Here is a 14,909-nt window from a genome sequence, read left to right on the forward strand (position 1 = left end):
GACTTGGGAGCAGCCTCTCCATAAATGGAGGTAAGGCTAGCCGACATTCACCTCTCCCAGACCCTGCGTAAAGCGGGAGCCTTGTGCACTGGGTACGACCTTTTAAGTGATCTCCACAGCCTTTTTCTTCCCGATACACCTGCTTGTGTTTGGTATGTTGGAAATAAAGCATGGAAATGGGAAATCACTTTCTTTCCCGTCATTTATTGCAGATTTTTAACGTTAATTACAATTTTTTACGACAAATATTATTCACACGCCAAAATAATTTGTTATTTGTTAGTGAAATCATTTTTCTTTGTTTTGTTTGTTAATGATAAAAACTAATTAGGAGGTTGGCTTCTTGTTGTATTGCGGTGGTGAAAGTCCATTTAACCGATAAACCCAAATAAGCTATCCATTCCAGCTTGCATTCTTTTAACTTAACCCGTTCACCAATAAAAAATATAAAAAAATTAAAAAAATTAAAAAAATAAAAAAAATAAAAAATCAGAACCAATCAACAAACACAAACAGAAGCTCTCTCTCTCTCTCCTCTATCTCACCCGGAATCACAGAACAAAGGGTAAGAAGGAAAGATGGGTTCTTTTCCAAAATCCCTAAATTCTGAAATATGGGTTTCGATCCTCTGCCTTGTCGTAGTAGCGTTCCTCCTCCCCCTCCCCGCCAGCGGAACTCCGTCGTCGAGCATCTACGACCACCTGCGGAAACAGGGCCTGCCGATTGGCCTCCTCCCCAAGGGCATCACCGACTATTCTCTCAACGCCACCACCGGAGAATTCCGAGTGTTGCTGGAGCAGCCCTGTCACGCCAAATTCGAGAACCAGGTGCTCTACGATTTTAACGTTTCCGGCTTTCTGTCTTTCGGCCGAATCGCCAACTTATCGGGCGTGTCGGCTCAGGAGCTCTTCCTCTGGTTTCCGGTCAAGGGGATCAGAGTCGATGTGCCCAGCTCCGGCCTCATTTATTTTGATGTCGGCGTCGTCGATAAGCAGTTCTCTCTCTCCCTCTTCGAATCGCCGCCTGATTGCACCGCCGTTGACCCTTCTGATCCCAACTTCAATCCTGCCGCTCAGGACACCAACCACTATTCCCCTTCCCCATCCGGCTCGTCGTCGTTCGAGGTAAATTTCTTATAATCTGCTTCATTTTGTGTCCTGGGGTTTTGTTGATCTGATTAAGGTTTCCAATTTTAGGATTTACTATGGTTTCATTATGTTTTACTTAGGAACTATGTTATGCTTTCTCAGCTAATTCATTAGTTAAGAAAGAACACGCATAATTCATAGGTTGAAACAATTTGTGAGGAGTGGACAACTCGGCACTAACCAACCCCTAGGTTTAGCAGGTGTATTCAGTTGAGATTTTAAAAGGATTCTGACGGAGTTCAATTGGCTTTCATGGACTCCACATGGACTTTTGAGTGAATTTTATATGGATTTTATTGTGACAAACTTTTTATCATAGATTGTAGTGGATTGTAATAGACTTCTATGGATTCTCATGAGCATTTTAGGGCTCATTTTGGTAGAAAGGATTAGATTGAAAGGGATAACCCTCTAATTTCAAGGCATATGGAAGGTAGATGAGAATGATTTTTCATTGTGAGGCCTGGGGATTAGAAGAGGAGACATAAAGAAAACTTTTCCCATCTAATCCTCCCATTTTGGGAAGGATTGGAATGGAAAACTTTTCTTCTTGAGTAATCCTTCTCCTACCTCTAAATTGCTCACAATTGTTTCATTTCGTTTTTCAGCATACCTATAAAAGTAGTGTCTTATCCATTCCAATCCAATCATGTTTACCAAACGATGCCTTAGTGATCTGATTTATGGGCGTTTTTATTAGTTTCAAACTTCCAATATCCAAAATGGTGGCGAGTGATCGTTTGTGGTGTTGGTGGTAGTAGTATAAGCGGTGGTGGTGGTGGACTCATCAAATGGTAAAGTGTACACAAGTCTACAGGGATTCTATTTAGTGGAACATGGTGGGTTGTAGAATTTCACGTAACTCACAAACTCTGCGTAGCACGGCATATGAAATTTTTGTTGACTCTTTTAGTAACTGGAGCTTTTGGGACACGCTTGATTCCTGCGTTAAATATGCGGCACATTCTTCCCTATTAATTTTTTGGGTTTTGCTTTGCCTCCTTTCTCTGTGTTTTATGTCCGGTTGAGTTAATACATCCTCAGTAGCTTCAATTGTGTTTTAAATCCATGCTGAAGATTTCATTCCTGTGAAATCATTTGATACGTTCTCAGTAGCTTCTAACGGTTTGTAAAGTTTTGTTGTTGCTCTGATTGTTGTCTGTCTGTGCCTAGGGTCTATGTATTATTCAATATTCATTGAGTATAGGACAATATTTGAGGTTTAAATTATTTTCAATTGTATACTCATCTTTGTGCGACAGAAAACTAACATTACAGGAATTTTCATCAAGACAAATTTGTTGGGAGCCGATACGTTACTTGAATATACTCTTCTTTTAAAATTTCAAGTGTTTTTTTTCTTCTATATATATATATATATATATATATATATTTTTTTTTTTCTTTTCTGTCTGGTGATGTTATCTTGGTTTCCTTTTAAGATTTTCAACTAGTCTTCAATTGCAAGGATTCATTATTGCGAACCCAAGCAGTATCAATTGGTTGAGGCACTTCGATCTTTGTCCGGATTAGTACTTACCCATACTATTCTATTTATTCTTCAATTGAACTTCTTTATGCTGATATTTTGTGTTGTTTAAGAAATATCACTCTTCACTTACCGTGTCAACTGTTGGTAGATGAGATTATTATATAGAGCATGTGATAGTTCTGAGTGGATGCGTCTAAATTTATGGTGTGATTCTTGCTTTTATGGATTATGTAATGTCACTAATTATCATGCCGGTCGATGTTTTCTTAGTACTGCTTTCAAGTAAATTTTTTTGTGTCTAATTGAGCTGGTGCTAAAGTTGTTGAATAAAATTGTGCAGAATGAATCACTGAATCTTGGGTATGGAGTTGGTCGGAAAAGTGAGCTGAGGGCCGATTCATAGGTTGTGCAGGCAGAGATATGATTGAAGTTAACTCAATCAACTTGGGGGACCTTATAAGCTCTTGTTGGGTCTTCTTTTCTCTGAAGTGGATGTCAAAGGTTCTAGTTTGGCAGGTCCTAAGGTTTAAGTATGTGTGCTTGGTTGCTTGCTATGCTGTATGTATGTACATGTTGGCCTGAAACTTGTGTCTTTGTGCGGAAAATTAGAACAATTTTGGTAAAGACGAGAGAGAGTATGGAAGAGAAAATGAAGATTAAAGGATCTATAAATTTAGTAGGGTGAGACAGGGAGGGATGGGATCGAGTTGGTTGGTTTTGGGTGACTAGTTTTCTTGAAATTTATGTCAATTGTTATATCATTTCAAGTTTACATATTATAGATACAATGACATGAGTTGTGTATTGAGTTTCTTTTGTGATAATATATGTTGAGGTTTTTAGTTCTTTTAGTTCTTACGGCAGGCATGATATGTTTTTGCATTTTCCCTTCCTTTGTTTGACATATTATTTCTTTATGTCGGTACATTTTGTAGCTTCAAGTCTGAAAATTTTGTAACATAGCAGTTTATGGCATGAGTTTTGTGTTTGCAAAGTAAGGGTAAGGCTGGCTACGGTAGACGCCCCCCACCCACCTTGTAAAACGGGGATCATTGTTGGCTTGGGGTCGCCCATTTAGCAGTTTATGGCATTAAAATTTAGTATTATAGGAGTCAACATTATTGTACCACATTGTGTTCGCTGGGCTCATATCTACTAGAAGAGAATGACTTGCATAAAGCGGGTGACCACTATGTGGCGTTTCGGTCTAATAATATATTGCTGTGTAAGTTTTTTTTTTTATGATTAGACGGGATTCCATGATAGCAGTGAATTCCTTCTATATAAGTTGGGCCTTAATTAATCTGGCACTTGTTGTATTAGTGAATCTTGGGCTCAACTTGGGCCTCAATTACTGGCCCAATAAAGTGACTACTAAAATATCCAAGCCCATTGCTCAATCTTTCTTTCACTCTCTTACTCTTTAACACACGACACAAAGCAACTCGCAACTCAAACCTCGCAGCTAGTGGTTATGGCCTATCTCCTTCACCTCTCCATTACCCCTAAAATCTTAATCCCAAAATCTTACATTCCCTCTGCTTGCGCGCCTTCCCCTCAACCCTGTTTGTCTGGTCACTCTCCTTTCCTCAATTTGTCAACCGAAAATCCAAACCTAAATCCTCCACCATTACTTGCAGCACACCAACCCCCGCCACAGATCGGTTGATCTCTGCCGTCGCTTACACCTTTCCTTTCTTCAACTCCCTCTAGTATGATCGCTACCTGTTTATGCAATTTCCCAAATTGGGTTTCCTCTTTGAACCCTTGATCTTGTTGTTGACCCTTACTCGAACTTCATGGCCTTCTTCGCCCTGTACTTAGGCGTCATTGAACACCTTAACTTCAACCATTATGTGCGGTTCAATGCAATACAGGCAATGACGCTCGACGTGTTGTTGGTGTTGTTGCTCGTCCAGAGGATTTTCAGTTCGGGTTATGGTACAAGCTCATGGTATGGGGGCATAATGGTGTTTTCGTGAGCCTTGTTTTGCTTCGTTTATGGTTTGGTTAGCTGTATTTTGGGTCAGACTCCGTACCTGCCCTTCGTTGTTGATGCCGCTGGCCGGCAGCTTTGAAAAAATCAACTTGTACCAATTTAGGTATGGCATTTGTGTTGTATAATGTCACTAATTATCACGTCAGTCGATGTTTTCTTAGTACTGCTTTCAAGTAAAATTTTTTGTGTCTAATTGAGCTGGTGCTAAAGTTGTTGAATAAAACTGTGCAGAATGAATCACTTAATCTTGGGTATGGAGTTGGTCGGAAAAGTGAGCTGAGGGCCGATTCATAGGTTGTGCAGGCAGAGATATGATTGAAGTTAACTTAATCAACTTGGGGGACTTTATAAGCTCTTGTTGGGTCTTCTTTTCTCTGAAGTGGATGTCAAAGGTTCTAGTTTGGCAGGTCCTAAGGTTTAAGTATGTGTGCTTGGTTGTTTGCTATGCTGTATATATGTACATGTTGGACTGAAATTTGTGTCTTTTTTTTTTTTTTTGGAAACAAGGAAATTTGTGTCTTTGTGGGGAAAATTAGAACAATTTTGGTGAAGGCGAGAGAGAGTATGGAAGATAAAATGAAGATTAAAGGATCTATAAATTTAGTAGGGTGAGACAGGGAGGGATGGGATCGGGTTGGTTGGTTTTGGGTGACTAGTTTTCTTGAAACTTATGTCAATTGTTATATCATTTCAAGTTTACATATTATAGATACAATGACATGAGTTGTGTATTGAGTTTCTTTTGTGATAATATATGTTGAGGTTTTTAGTTCTTTTAGTTTTTACGGCAGGCATGATATGTTTGCATTTTCCCTTTGTTTGACATATTATTTCTTTATGTCAGTACATTTTGTAGTTTCAAGTTCGAAAATTTTGTAACATAGCAGTTTATGGCATGAATTTTGTGTTTGCAAAGTAAGGGTAAGGCTGGCTACGGTAGACGCCCCCCACCCACATTGCAAAGCGGGGATCATTGTTGGCTTGGGGTTGCCCATTTAGCAGTTTATGGCATTAAAATTTAGTATTATAGGAGTCAACATTATTGTACCACCTTGTGTTCGTTGGGCTCATATCTACTAGAAGAGAATGACTTGCATAAAGTGGGTCAACACTATGTGGCTTTTCGGTCTAATAATATATTGCTATGTGTAAGTTTTTTTTATATGATTAGACCGGGATTCCATGATGGCAGTGAATTCCTTCTATATAAGTTGGGCCTTAATTAATTTGGCACTTGTTGTATTAGTGAATCTTGGGCTCAACTTGGGCCTTAATTACTGGCCCAATAAAGTGTAATAAAATATCCAAGCCCATTGCTTGATCTTTCTTTCACTCTCTCACTCTTTAACACACAACACAAAGCAACTCGCAACTTAAACCTTGCAGCTAGTGGTTATGGCCTATCTCATCCACCTCTCCATCACCCCTAAAACCTTAATCCCAAAATCTTACATTCTCTCTGCTTGTGCGCCTTCCCCTCAACCCTGTCTGTCTAGTCACTCTCATTTCCTTAATTTGTCAATTGAAAATCCAACCCCAAATCCTTCACCATTACTTGTAGCACACCAACCCCCGCCACAGATCGGTTAATCTCTGTCGTCGCTTACACCTTTCCTTTCTTCAACTCCCTATAGTACGATCGCTACCTATTTATGTAATTTCCCAAATTGGGTCTCCTCTTTGAACCCTTGATCATGTTGCTGACCCTTACTCGAACTTTGTATGTACCATACTTGACCAATCCCGAAACTACTGAGCATCGGTCAACGTTATACCGTCAAGGACCCAGAAGAGTTTTCCTCCAACCAGGAGGTTAATCACAGCGCGACACGTGTCGACATAAGAAGCCAATCATAACGCGACACGTGTCAACATCAAAATCCAATCACAACATGACACGTGTCAATGTCAGAATGAAACTAGAAACTCTCTTCTATAAATAGAGATCATTCTCTCATAATATTTCCGAATGTCATTTGTACTAAATCATTCACTAGTACTCACAAAATGAGAGCTTAAACCTATGTACTTGTGTAAACCCTTCACAATTAATGAGAACTCCTCTACTCCGTGGACGTAGCCAATCTGGATGAACCACGTACATTTTGTGTTTGCTTCCATGTCCCTATCCATTTACTTACTTATCCACATTAGTGACCGGAGCAATCTAGCGAAGGTCACAAACTTAACATTTTCTGTTGTACCAAAGTCCTCACTGATTTTGTGCATCAACATTTGGTGCCGTCTGTGGGAAGTAGTTTGTTATGTTTAGGAGTGAGAAGGTTCCTAGCCACCACCGCAGCGGTTATATCATTATTCATCGTAGAGTCTCCAACGGTAAGAGGACCAGTAAGGGATAAGAAGGATGAGCGCCATATGTTGTCTTGAGAAAGCATGACTGCCTCTTTACCAAAGTTCAAATCAAAACGACGATCGGATGGGCCAGACATTCTCAGAAATGATGAAGGAGAAATGAAGTGCAATAAATCTCTTAAGTACAAAAATAAGGGGAAAATTCCTACAAACAATAACTCTCTGAATGTACTTCTTGCACACAATTGGTGCCCTTATAAAAGAAAGGGTAACAGGGCTGTTGGTTCAAAAATCGAAGAGGCACCACTCTTCAGATTTCGAAGAGACACCACTCTCCACACACAACATCAGCTCCTCGGGTACCACAGATAACTTTGTCAAAGATCTCTGACAAAGTTTAGACACATAAATTTTGAATGTCCATCTACCCTACTATTACCCACAAAGGTAAAGGAACAACACCACTGCTTGATAACTAGAAAGTCCCAATGTGTGTCAACCTTCGTGCTCCGTGGCAAGGCAGACTGGAAAAAATGCCCAACCTTTACTCACATTCGAGAAAACACTCCCAACAAGATTGCTTGCTCAAGAATTGAAGAGGCACATCTTTCCGAATCTCGAAAGCCAGACTCCCAACAGGATTACGTGCTCAAAAATCGAAGAGGCACCGCCCTCCGAATCTTGAGAGCCAAACTCCCAACAGGATTACTTTCTCAAAAATCGAAGAGACACTGTTCTCCGAATCTCGAGAGCCAGACTCCCAACAGGATTACTTTCTCAAAAATCGAAGAGACACTACTCTCCGAATCTCAAGAGTCAGACTCCCAACAGGATTGCTTTCTCAAAAATCGAAAAGGCACCGCTCTCCGAATCTCGAGAGCTAGACTCCCAACAGGGTTACGTGCTCAAAAATCGAAGAGGCATCGCCTTCCGAATCTCGAGAGCCAGACTCCCAACATGATTACTTTCTCAAAAATCGAAGAGACGCTGCTCTCCGAATCTCAAGAGTCAGACTCCCAACAGGATTGCTTTCTTAAAAATTGAAGAGGCACCGTTCTCTGAATCTCGAGAGCTAGATCCCCGACAGGATTGCTTGTTCGAAAACCGAAGGCACTGCTCTCCGAACTTCGAAAGCCAGATTTCCTTGGATAAAGCTTGTCTTCAATCTTCACACGCAACATCAGCTTTCCAGATACCACAGACCATATTTTCAAAGTGCTCTGACAAAGTTAAAACACGTGAAGCTTGCAGCTCCCACTACATTGTTATGACCAAGAAGGGTAAAGGAATAACACTACTACTTATTGTCAAGGAATAAAATATCGGTAATATCGGAAATATCGGTAGTCTGAAAACACGGAAATATCGGGATAATATCGATATCGATAAAAATTACATGGAAACCACGGAAATTGTAAGAAAAACTTGGAAATTTTTATTGAAACTTTGCAGGATGTTTATTTAGTCAATTATCTATTAGTTTATCAAAAAAAATTGGAAGGAAATACATTGCATGATGGATTTAACATTATCAAGTTGATTATATAGCGAGCTGACAAACATTGTGAGTATAGAAAATATGTAGTAATTAATGAAAGAAGTCTAAACACACCATAATCATTTATATATAATGAATTAGTACAATATTTTACACTTTATACATTGAATGATAAGATACATGAGTGACTTAGTACCACATAGAGTTCCTATGAGGTTCAAAATTTTCACTATCTTCATCATCTCTATGTGTAGAGTGAGTGTATTGTGAAGAGTAATATGGCATCAAACTTCACTCATATCAGAGTCTTAATTCGAAAGGATTTCTATGTTTTAATTCGAAAGGATTTATATGTTTTTACTTTTAAATTCACTTATATCAGAGTCTTAATTCGAAAGGATTTCTATGTTTTAAAAAATGGGAACCAGATCCCTTCGGGATCCAAAGAAACTGAGCCCACTCATCAAATGATCCGAGTCATTGAAATTTGATCCAACGACTACAAACAAGGGGTCCTCTAAAAGTTATAAAAATTGCAGCCGTTGGATCGAATTTCAATGGCTCGAATCATTTGATCTTTGGACTCAGTTCATTTGGGTCCGAAGGGGATCCGGTTCCTAAAGAAAGGAAACTAGTTATGGGACTCATTATATAGTGAACTTGAACGATTCGAACTGTTTATTTTTTAAGTCCTCATTTGATTGTCATGATGAAATTTTAATGTTTGTTAGAACATAATGTTCGTCAATTTCTTTGTCATATCGATTTCTTGTGTCATTTACAGTCTACTATTAAAATTCAAGAATACACAAGTGGACACATTTTTTCTTATGATAAATAGCTTTTTCATGATACGTGAGCATGACTCTTTGCAATTTGCATGTTTGATTACCACCTTTGATGCACCATATCCTAGTCGCTTTCCACCAAGGTACCACAGTTCTTCCAAATTTCCCTTTACTTTTCACTGCAATTAGCGACAAGAATGCACCCCACATCTGATCGTTGCTTTATTGCTTCCATCCTCACAAGTCACAATAAAAGTTGACTAGACCCATTTACCAAAGAAAAAGTTGAGTGAAGTTTGATGCCATATTACCTTTCAGCAAATAGAGTTCCATATTACCGAGACCCACATACACCTCTCCTTTCTCTCTGCACCGACACCCACACACACACCACGGCCTTCTGCTCCTCCCTCTCCTTTCTCTCTGCACCGAGACCCACATACACCTCTCATTTCTCTCTGCACCGACACCCACACGCACACCATCGCACCTGCTCCGGCGAGTTCCTTCAATTTCTCCGGTTAGGTAAGCTTGGGGTTTTTCTTTTTATGTTCTAGATCGAAGGTTAGATGTCAAATTGAAGTTCTATCTCTTCTTTTTGCAAGGTTTTTGGGATGAATTCGACTCGGGAACATGGAAACCCATCTCCGGCGAGGCCGTGGGTGTTGACGAACTTTCCGAACACCTCCGGCCGTTTCACGGCAAACGGACGTTATAAAAACGTTCCTCTCGTCTTCTATTTCATGTTCATACCTAGATCGGAGTCTAGGGGGTTGTTTTACAGTCGGCCGGAGCTGTAGAAGCTCCGGCGTTCGTCTCCGACTTGCACATTTCCGACATTTCGCGATAATATCGATAATATCGCGATATTATCGATATTATCGCGAAATTTTTCCGAAAACCCCTTGGATACCACCTAAAATATCGGTGCACGAAAAAAACGATAATATCGGCGATATATCGCCGATATTATCGATATTTTCTTCCATGCTTATTGTTAGGGAGACTCTTATATATGTCGACCTTCATCCTTCACAGCCAGGCAGACCTGCAAATAAAAAAATGCTCAATTTTTCTTCACATTCGAGAAGGTACTCTTAACAGAGTCTCTCGAAATACTCGGCTTCTTTTCCTCCAGATAAAACCTCTGCAAACAAGCCACACCAGAGCAAGAGTATCTCATATCATCAGGGTTAAAAGCAAGAGCATCCCATATTATGTTTTTCCCTGTCTTTTCCTTTGACCTTGTTCTTACCTGCAAGACAATGAGAAAGAGAGCAATCAGTCAACACTTGGAATAAAGCTTCCAGTCAGGAACTAAATGCCTAGAACCCCTTGCCTGATTACTTACCTAGCATTGCTCTCAAGTACTCATCTTCAACATCTTATGCTTCTAGAGAAGATATCACATCTGTCTGAGGAACAGATATGGCAAGTGAGAAGGATACAAGGAGGCATGTGGAGACAAGCGTAACAGAACATATGCCGATACATCCACTACTTTGTCAACAGCAAAAGTATCCCATATCATCAGAGTCGAACGTACTCTAGATTTGATGGACTTGTTTTGACCCTCAAATTCTTGAGTCGGCCTTATACTCTGGAGGAAACCAGAAAACCCTCAAGCCCAATTCAAGAATAAGCCTGTGGAAAGTTACTTATTCAAAAGCAAAGGTATCTCATATCATCTCTTCTCCATTTGCTTATCTTTATTCTTGTTGCTGTTTACGACACAATGAGAAGGAGAACAATCAACCGGAAGCCGAAGTCGAATCTCCAATCCAGGTTGCTTGCTTGGAAGTCTGATTGCTTACCTTGTCTGTTACATTCTTCGGCAAATCTCCTAGCTCGGCGACTTGGGGGACTCCTACTTTAGGGTTTGTATCGCACTTGACCAAGCCTGAAACTACAAGTAAGCTTAAAGTGAAATTGATACATTACCTTGTGCATCTTCATCGGTTAAAGATACCACCCCTGGATGGAGGAAAAGTACTTCCAGAGAAGATGCCACATCTACATATGAGACAGATAAGGCAAGTGAAAATGATACCACACTTCGGTACTTAGAAGTTTCGTGATTACTCAATGACTTGGATCTTGCAAGTCCCTAACCGAGTAGCTTCCCTCACTCGGGAACTTAGGGGAGCACTGTTTGTACCATACTTGTCAAATCCCAAAACTACTGAGTATCGGTCAACGTTATACCGTCAAGGACCCAAAAGAGTTTCCCTCCAACCAGGAGGCCAATCACAGCGTGACATGTGTCGACATAAGAAGCTAATCATTGCGCGACACGTGTCAACGTCAAAAGCCAATCACAACACGACACGTATCAATGTCAGAATGAAACTAGAAACTCTCTTCTATAAATAGAGATCATTCTCTCATAATATTTTCGAATGTCATTTGTACTAAATCATTCACTAGTACTCACAAAATGAGAACTTGAACATATGTACTTGTGTAAATCATTCACAATTAATGAGAACTCTTGTACTCCGTAGATGTAGCCAATTTGGGTGAACCACGTACATCTTGTGTTTGCTTCCCTGTCCCTATCTATTTACTTACTTATTCACACCAGTGACCGGAACAATCTAGCGAATGTCACAAACTTAACATTTTGTGTTGTACCAAAGTCCTCACTGATTTTGTGCATCAACAAACTTCATGGCCTTCTTCGCCCTCTACTTAGGCGTCATTGAAAACCCAAACTTCAACCATTATGTGTGGTTCAATGCGATATAGGCAGTGACGCTCGATGTGTTGTTGGTGCTGCCATTGCTCGTCTAGAGGATTTTCAGTTCGAGTTAGGGTACAAGCTCATGGTATGGGGGCATAATGGTATTTTTGTGAGCCTTTTTTTGCTTCGTTTATGGATTGGTTAGCTGTATTTTGGGTCAGACTCCGTACCTGCCTTTCGTTGTTGATTCGCTGGTTTGCAGCTTTGAAAAAATCAACTTGTACCAATTTAGGTGGGGCATTTGTGTTGTATAATTTCATTTCATAATTTTATTTGCTCCATTGTGAAACCAATTTCAATTCCAATTTTGGTCTGTTGATTTGTTTGGTGGTGCATTTCTTATCCTGGCAACTTATTTTTTTAAGAGGTTAAAAGATTGATATTTGAAGTTCCAGTCCTTTCAACGTAATTTGGTTGAGTTTTTTACCAAACAGTTCTAAGAACGCCTATTGGCGAACCATCAGACACACTTGCAGAAAAGCATGACAAGTAGAATGATGAAGGAAAAAGCCCCATCCAATGGCTTATAAGGGGTTAGTAGGCGAATGAGGAAAGTCGAGAAGGCCATGCTAGCTAGTTTGTAGGAGAAGATGGAGAGCATCTTAGCGGGCATGGGGGAAATGAATGAGGTGAAACCTCCTCTATGCCCAGAACAGTGTCTACTAGGAGAAGTATGTCGAACTCTTAGAGCAGATCACCAAGACAAAAGAGATGATAGAAAGCAATTCTCGACAACGGACCACCTGTGCGACCCAACTCATGTGGGTCGTCACCTCTCTTTAGACGTTGAAAGTGGGAGTGAGGATGCTCGCGAAGTCATAAACCAAGGAAGAGTCTGAACAAAGGAAGACGCTTGGGAAAATGAGGCGCAAACTGCTGAGCCAGATATCCATAACTCAAACGAGAACCCTAGAGCCGCCCCAACTTACAAATCACACTATGAGATGTGATGAGTAAGGAAATGAAGAGCGTTTAGGATTGGTTAGGGGATATAGAAAAGGCCTACAGACCCAAGAACCCAGACTACCTAGAAGGGGAAGTTTCATTCCCGTTCTCTAAAGCCTTACTCGATGAACCAATAAGCGGTGACACCTAGGCTCTCAAGATACAAAGTTATGAAGGACTTGCCGACCCGTATGACCACCTAAATTGCTTCATCTATGTCGTGGAAGGCCGGGAAAATAACGACGCCACTAATTCTCAACTTTTCCTGACCATCCTTAGTGGAGCGACGCAAGACTAGTTCAAGCAGATTGCCCTAGGATCAATAGCATTATTCTTTTAACTCAAGCTAGTTTTTCTTGATAAAAGAACCCATGTTTTCTTACTTATCAGTGTCATGTTAAAATTAACCCATATTTCATTAAGCAACCACACCACTTTAAGAAATAAAAGACATACTTCATATGATAAACATAACGACGCATAAGGCATTGTCCAAATAAGAAATTATTACAACCCAAGTGAAAAAATTGGTCTGCAACTAGAAAAATTATAAGGAAAACAACACTGGTGGCTTAAATAAGAGGGACTGGTTTGGTAAGTTATAGGCGTCTAGGGCATCATGCACGGAAGGGTTGACCTTAAGGTCAGCTGGATGGGTGTTGGCGGGCTCACGACCAAGCTCAGTAGTAAGCTCGAAGAGTTGCAAAGCGGTAAGGTTTATGGTGGCGGGCTCATTTACCATAAGAACCTCATATTCAGCCCATTCTGCTTAGAGCCATCATTCTCTTTTTCGTCACACCTGATATCCAGATCATAGACGGGGTGAGCCACCTTCAATTTCTTATAAAACATCATGTAGTTGGAGACGAAGGCAGGTTGAGAAGTGGACGACCTCAAGGGTGCAAAAAAATCATCCATGTCCAAATTGATGGTGGACATGGTGTCATTTTCGTCGCCCCCTTCCCCTGGCAGCGAAGAGCCTAAGCAGCATTTTTAGGCTCTCCTAACTCAAAAATAGCTTGGCGTTTGCTGGAAGTGGCCTCACTCAGCTTCTTCTTAAGTCATTCAATTCGCTTTAGCTAAGCGTTGTCCTAATTGGTAACCTCATCTGTCACATCCTGACCCAAGCTCCATCACATTCCGGGCTTGACTCCGTCGTAGCACGATATTATTCGCTTTGGGCCCCAACCACGCCCTCACGATTTTGTTTCTAGGAACTCACGCGAGCAAAACTTCCCAAGGGGTCACCCATCCTGGGAATGCTCTGGCCCCCTTCTCGCTCAACTTCGGAGTTCCTACAGAACCCGAAGCCAGTGAGCTCCTAAAAGGCCTCGTGCAAGGAAGAGATAGACATGTACATATAAGGCTTAAATGATCCACTCCCCTGGGCGATATGGGATGTTACAATCCACATCCTTAGGGGCCCGACGTCCTCGTCGGCACACTTCTGACTAGGGATTGGCTCTGATACCAAATTGTTACATCCTAACCCGGGCTCTACCACATCCCAAGCTCGACTCCGCTGTAGCACGATATTGTCCGCTTTGGGCCCCGACCACGCCTTCATGGTTTTGTTTTTGGGAACTCATGCGAGTAGAACTTCCTAGTGAGTCACATATCCTGGGAATGCTCTAGCCCCCTTTTCGCTTAACTTCGGAGTTCCTACAGAACCCGATCCACTTTCCTGGACGATGTGGGATGTTACATCATCCGCTTAGCTTGACAACCCAAGCTCATGCTCCTTAGCCTTCAAGGCCTTCTTCATTTGCGCCAAGGCTTACTCGTGACCGGTGCTCTGTTTTATCTCCTTAAAGAACCACATGAGCGCTCTGTAGTGCACGAACAAGGCATGTAAAAAATATGAAAGGATAACATGCATGTTAGCAAAAAGAAGATTCAATCAAGAAGGAAAAAGTTTACTAAGGAAATAATACTTACCCCTGTGTTGAGGTCGAAGACGAAGGCTACCTACTAATTAACCTT

General features: G+C 40.9%; 1 protein-coding gene and 1 long non-coding RNA gene across 2 annotated transcripts; both read left to right on the plus strand.

The window, feature by feature from the left end:
• The first annotated feature begins 350 nt into the window (after positions 1-350).
• On the plus strand, positions 351-3,486 carry LOC103408698 (uncharacterized). The gene is made up of 2 exons (XM_008347529.4): positions 351-1,124; positions 2,981-3,486. The coding sequence occupies exons 1-2, from the start codon at positions 579-581 to the stop codon at positions 3,041-3,043; spliced, it is 609 nt and encodes a 202-aa protein (XP_008345751.3). The 5' UTR covers positions 351-578; the 3' UTR covers positions 3,044-3,486.
• Positions 3,487-4,564: 1,078 nt separating this feature from the next.
• On the plus strand, positions 4,565-4,980 carry LOC139194942 (uncharacterized). The gene is made up of 2 exons (XR_011579741.1): positions 4,565-4,742; positions 4,871-4,980. It is a non-coding gene; the product is annotated as an uncharacterized lncRNA (long non-coding RNA).
• The last annotated feature ends 9,929 nt before the right edge of the window (positions 4,981-14,909 follow it).

This window comes from Malus domestica, chromosome 04 (genome assembly GCF_042453785.1).
Source record: "Malus domestica chromosome 04, GDT2T_hap1".
Taxonomy (NCBI): domain Eukaryota; kingdom Viridiplantae; phylum Streptophyta; class Magnoliopsida; order Rosales; family Rosaceae; genus Malus; species Malus domestica.